We start from the raw sequence: 6,245 nt of genomic DNA, 5'->3' as shown, positions 1-6,245 counted from the left end.
CAAAGGCCATTACAACAGCTGGACGAGTAATCCACAAACCCTGTGTCACATTGACTTCACTCTTGAATCACTCATTTAACGAACCTGCTTATATTTTACGAGAAACTGAATGTTACATTTCATTTGTAGCACTTTCGACTGTGGGATGTTTGTGATCAAGTACATGCAGCGGCCTGATATACCCAGCGGTCCACACAAGGTACATTGTACCGCTTAATTTCCAATTGCGAAATAAATCCGTTTATTTCCTACCGCTGCAACTGTACCTGATTTGTGTTATTCGCTTTCTGTACATAGTTTCATCCTTCTGTGCGCCGGAAGTTGGTGCTTGACTTCGTTATGGATGTGAACAATACAAAGATGGGCGAGTATCGTTCGTGCATGTGATTGATTGCAATTACAACAAATAGTGCAGCAATTTTATCATGGCCTGCCAGTACGAGTGTAATTTTGATACCCAACCACAACTGGATTACTGCATCAGCTTGTCGTGACTACTTTTTAGGTCGCAGCTGTGATAATACTAATTTCCCACGCGTGTTGATTGTACACATAATTTCAATGTTTGGGACTCGAACAAACGAGGGAAAGTAGTCATGTTTGTTTGCTTTTATCGTGGCCTGTACGTAATGTGATACACATAATTCCAATGTTATGGGTACAGTACAGAACAAACAATGCAATGTCATATTTGCCCAAATGACTATAGTAATGTTTGTCCAGTGCAATGTGATAATTGTCCAACAAACAATGCAAGTTGAAAGTAGTAATGTTTGTTCGCTTTTACCACATGAATTATGTTTGTTCGATTTTTTTGAATGCCATGATTTTGTCCAAAACAAAGCAAAAAAAAGCCCACAGAACAAACAAATAGCGGTGACTATAATGCACTTTAAAGGGGAATTGATTACTTCATAAAAATGCACAAACGGTGAAAAATTGCACAAAAAATAAAAACAACCATACAACAGACCATTAAAAACACAGAGTATTGATATTCAATTTTTTTTTTTGTTCAGCAAAACAAAAAACTGTATTGATGGAAAAGCACATACAAGGTGTCAATGATACATCAACAAAGAGGAGGTTGGAGACCAACGAAGAGAAACAAAAACAGAAGGAAAACAATAAGAATGTAACTCCAAGCCCATCCTCACAAAACCACATAACAGGGCAACCAGATGAAACTCCAAGGCAGCATGAACAAACTTCAGACCATACAGCCACCATTGAGACTTGAGCCTGAACCTTCAACCTCCATTGAGACTTGAGCCTGATCCTTCAATACAGTTACAACAAGGCCCGCAGCAGACCTCCAATAACTTTTCCCAATCCAAGAGCAGACTTCCAATACAGCACACCAAAACATCATTCAAACAATTGCAAAAAGGCCAATATGCAGCAGCAGACTTAAGCCTATTCGTTGATCCCATATAGCAGCAGTAGAGTACATATATAGCAGAGCAGATTTGAAGCACAGCAGAGCAGCAACCAAAAATGAGCATGCTTGACCCCATAAACTAAGCCAGAGCAACAAGCCAAAAATAAGGCAAAGCATAGCAACATTGAAGCACAGCAGAGCAAAAGTAGCCACCAAGAAGATATGGTAATACCACAGACTGACCAAAATCCTGCATACCACAGCTTGACCAAACTCGTGCACCCCAGTTTCAAAAAACACCAAACACCACCCCCTAAATGAGACTTTGATACTATCCAGAATACAATATATGTCGTCCACTGAATACTGTAGGCCTCTATAACTTTGCTTACAGCAAAGTGCAACCCTCACTTTCACCATCTCAGCCAATTCAGGCCCATCAACAATCTTATCATTAAAAAGGCAATCATTCCTACCTTTCCAAATCATTCCTAGGTGTGCAATACAAAAGAATACATATATAAACTAGCCTAGGATTTGGGGAACAGAACGCCTAGAACACCCCACTCTGATTGAGGATCTGCCAGCATGGCTTGGGCTTGGTCCAACTCAGCTTTAGTTGTCTGAATGGATGCAGAACGATGTCTAATTTGGGAGAGCATCATCCTTGCTTCTTGATTAAGCTGGTCGTGTTGCTGCTGCAGATGAGCCTTTCTTTGCCGGACAGAGGCAAGTTCTGCCATGAGTTTGGCTTCCTCAAGTTCAAGTGCTGAGTGTTGCTGAAGAATGGCTGCAGAGGTCTGCTGGCTGAGTTTGAGTGAAGTAGATATGGTGTGGGCTTCGTTTAGGAAATCCTTATTGGTTTGAATATCCTTCGAGCAAGTCTGAACCATCTCTGAAAGGGTTGGCCATTCTGTGATGATCTTGGCCAATTGCTTTAGTTGAATGGGGTTGAAAGGATTAGGGGAGAGGTTTACAACAGCAGAAAGACAGGCCAAGGTTTCATCAGGTTTGTGGAGAATGATTTCTTCAACTGGGGTGTTAATGAGGTTGATGAAGGTGGTTAAGGTTTGTTGAGTTTCAGCATCAAACAGATGTAGCCTTTGAGGCAATGGGGATATTTCGTCTAGATCTTGTTGAAGAATAGAAACTTCGGCCCAAATATCCTGGCATGGACCGACGGCCTGTGAACATTAATAGTTTGGTGAGAATATATGCTTGCAAGTAATAAAGAGTAAATAGGATGAGGTTGGAAATGGTAGTACCTGTCCTGATAACGTGCACGCAGACGGTTGGCCTTGTTCAGCTGTGGTTGTCGCATGAGGACGAGTTGTTTCTGGTACTGATGAAATGGCAGCATCAGCGCCTTGGGGGTGTTTCTCTGGTTCTGCTAGCAGGGGAAAGTCATGAGGACCTTCAAGTTCTGTCTCGCCCATTGGTCGTGGAGGTGAGTCCTGTATTATGTCCATCCTTGTAAATTGGAGAACAATACCAGTTACTTAAAGAGAAGTTTTTTTTTCCCAAACGAACAATAACATTTGTATTTCTATTTACCTTGGTTGTGGTGAACTTCTGGTTGAGGGGATTTTGTGTTGTCATCTGTTGGAGAGGATTGGCTGTTGATTGAAATGTCAAATTCAATCCTCTGTGATTCTTTGTTTGACGTTTGGGAATCGGAGGGGTTGGATGGTGATGGTTGAGGGCTAGAGACAGAAGGGACAATGTGTTGAGGAGAAGTGGAAGGATGTTGTGATGCAGACTGTGTGGATTGCTGTGGCGAAGGCTGTGAAGCAGGTTGTAAGGAAGTTTGTTGCGATGCTTCAGGTGGTGGTGGAGTTGGTTGTACAGTGGGTTCTGTGGGTACATTACTGATTGGACTGGGAATTTGATGAATGTGTTGAGGAGAAGTGGAAGCATCGTCATCATCAGCAGCAGCAAGGAGTAATCTCCTTCTTTTTCTCTGCACAAAAGTAAGTGATCAGTCGGGCGTGAATGCAAATTCAGATGCTGTAAATATGTAAAGTGAAGGCTTACTTGGTAGAGCTGCCCTGAAGGATTTGATGTTGTTTCGCCAACCATTTGGCTGAGAGGGATATCCCACTCACTTAGGTCTGTGCTTAGAGCAGGAGCAGTGGAAGGCTCTTCTCTCTTCTTCGCCGTGACCTCTGTCTCAGCAGGGGTACGGGTGGTAGCTCCTCTCTGTGCTTGTGTCTGCGCGGCTGCGAAAGAGTCTACCATTAATTTCGGAACTGAGGGGGTGTTTGTCTGAGTAGTTGCATCCATTGGATCCTTGCCTTTACGTTGGTCCCTAACCAATGGTTCAACAGCAGGCACAATTTTGGCTGTCAAGGGTTAAACAAGTTAGTGTTGTAGAGAAAAAAACAAAACAAATTGCATGACACAGTCAGGGATATGAAGTATATGAAGGAAGGATACCTGTAGCCTTAAGCTTGGAAGGCGAGGATATGCGGCCCTGAATATGAATACAAGTATCGTTAAGGCAGCTTTCAAGTGGCTTGCAGAAAATAATGGCAGTCATAAGTCCCCACCAATGGTCAAAAGCAGCCGAGCAGTCCGAAGCAGGTTTGAAGAAGAAGGGGCCAAAATCTTGGAAAAGTTTGGTGTTCTCTGACAGAATGGATTCAGCTTGTGTAGGATCTTTCAAGTGGATTCTGGACCCAATCTCCTCATGGATGGTTGGGTGGAAATAAGGATAAGGGATAGCCTGGGAAAGACCAAATTGCCTGGACCATTGATTGGGACAGTATGTCTCAAAACTGCAGCTGGATAGCTTGGCGGAGGATATGGAACAGCCAACCAAGACATGTCTACAGGTGAGAATGTGTCTCCAACTCTCATTTTTTTCTTGGACTTGCTCATTGTGTAAATCAGAACGGTCTGTGAAGAGGAAGCGAAGTCTACTGGAGGAGAATTCAAAGTTTTGAAATGGCATGTACAGGTTGGAAGGTCTCTGCGAAGGAAGGTTGTAAAACATGGTAAGATGATTTGTGAAAGTGAGTTTTGAATGGCTGTTATAAGTGAGCAGTTGCTCAGCATAGGAGTGGCAAACAGGTTTCAAGGTGTTAGGTGGTGGGGGTCGTGCCTCAGGGAAATAGGCATACAACCAGGCCTGGAAGAGCCAGAAGGGGCCACCACAGTTGCCAGAAATCTTCTTGTCGACAAAGGAAAATAGGGCCTTGTAAAGGGTGGCAAGAAGATAAGGGGCTAAAGCCATAAGTTGGCCGTCTTGCATACACAAGGCAAGGGGGAGGTATTCTTTCGTGATCTTGTACCCAGGGACACAAAAAAGAAACTCACAAAGCCAAAGTAAGTAAAAAGCAGTTCTTTCTTTGTCATCGACAGGGGAACCACGCTTGCCTTGGTATTTTTTGGCAAAATCTGTATAGCACATGTCAGTGTTTAAAGTAAATGTCACTTTTGGAGGCTCAAGGAGAGCATGAATTGGATTGCCCAAGATTGGCAGACCAGTCAAGTGAGCTACATCTAAGATGGTAGGGGAAATCATACCAAAATTGAGGAGTAGGGAGTTACTAGACTGCGACCAAAAGCATGCAGCAACAGCAATCAGCCCTTTGTCCACGTCATAAATTTTAGTCGACAGTCTAATTGCTTCAGCAATGCCCTGGTGCTTCCATACTTCGGCGTCGTGACCTTCAATTCTCCTGGCCCAGCTTCGCCAATCAGAGTCTGGTGACCTCCACCCTCTGAGTGGGTTTTTGCTGACATTCCAGTTAGTCCACTTGAGTCCAGCTTGGTTGAGAAGAAGGTTCTCACCATTACCAAGGGGATAGTATGGAGCTAGCTCGTCTGGGAAGTAAGACGCGAAGGTAGGGCCTAGAGTAGCCTTAGCGACAGAGCTTGGGCTGGGCAATAGGGTTGCAGCAAATTTTAGAGGAGCGATAAGTGCTCTGATAGGGTCCGGGAAGCGGAGTAGGTCTTCATTGTTCTCCTCAGATGGAGATGGTTGAGATTTTTTCGGTGCCATGGCTTAGGGTTTTGTGGTGCTCTGGTTTTGAACGGCAATGGTTGAGAAGGAGTACAGTCTGGGGAGTTCGAATCAGAGGGAAATGAAGTGGTTTGAAGTTGAAAGGGTGGGTCTTTTATAGCTTATGATGGGGCCAGTATATTTAAAAGCTCTTATATTGGGCTGTACTTTATGTTTGTTTTGGGCCCAAACAATGGCCCCCTCGTTGAAGTTAAATATCATATGACTTGGACCCCCATGACCCCCTCTCTCTCTGATTGGCCACTTTTTTTTTTTTTCAATTTCTTATTTTTTTTCCTTCTCCAAACAGCAGCCCCTACGTGTGTGTGTGGGGGGGGGGTGGTGGTGATTGGGGGGGTCTCAATCACTTCCGCAATATTTAACTTGAACATGGGGGCCATTGTTTGCACCAAGTTTTGCCAGTCTCTGTCGACAGATGGTCCACTTAATCGAGGGCATGTGGCCAAGTCTGAAGGAATGTCCACGACCTGAAAGTGGGCTCTCTGCATGTGGGTCACCTAGAAGTGATAGGGGAAGTTTTTACCACCAGTCACGGAGTTAGCGGGCACACTTTCAGGAGGAAGCATGAGACAAAGCAGGAGCCTTGCTCTGTCGACAGAAGTTTAAAACAGTTGGTGGCCATGAAATAAACACAAAAAAGGGAGCTCGACAGATAGAAGTGGAGGTTTAGTATTGATATCCGTATACTGTTTTTGTGGCCCATCATTGCATGATCCCACACGTCTACACCATAACTGCCACTGTAACTGCCCCGACTTCGAATCTTCAAGTCCACTCTGCCAAATATTGACTCTTCCCTGTCGACCTTCCTTTTCACCATTGTGGGGCATGTCCCTC

The 6,245-nt window shown here is 44.2% G+C and overlaps 1 protein-coding gene across 1 annotated transcript; it reads right to left on the bottom strand.

The window, feature by feature from the left end:
* Positions 1 to 1,210: 1,210 nt before the first annotated feature.
* On the bottom strand, positions 1,211 to 2,850 carry LOC145822808 (uncharacterized). Its single transcript, XM_082921019.1, has 4 exons — positions 2,647 to 2,850; positions 1,944 to 2,565; positions 1,774 to 1,857; positions 1,211 to 1,344 (listed from the first exon to the last, which is right to left on the bottom strand). The coding sequence occupies exons 1-4, from the start codon at positions 2,848 to 2,850 to the stop codon at positions 1,211 to 1,213; spliced, it is 1,044 nt and encodes a 347-aa protein (XP_082777145.1).
* Between the last annotated feature and the right edge of the window lie 3,395 nt (positions 2,851 to 6,245).

The sequence above is a fragment of the Camellia sinensis genome, chromosome 1 (genome assembly GCF_055761805.1).
Source record: "Camellia sinensis isolate YWXY chromosome 1, ASM5576180v1, whole genome shotgun sequence".
NCBI classification, from domain to species: Eukaryota; Viridiplantae; Streptophyta; class Magnoliopsida; order Ericales; family Theaceae; genus Camellia; species Camellia sinensis.
This window is presented reverse-complemented; position numbering and strand designations above follow the sequence as displayed.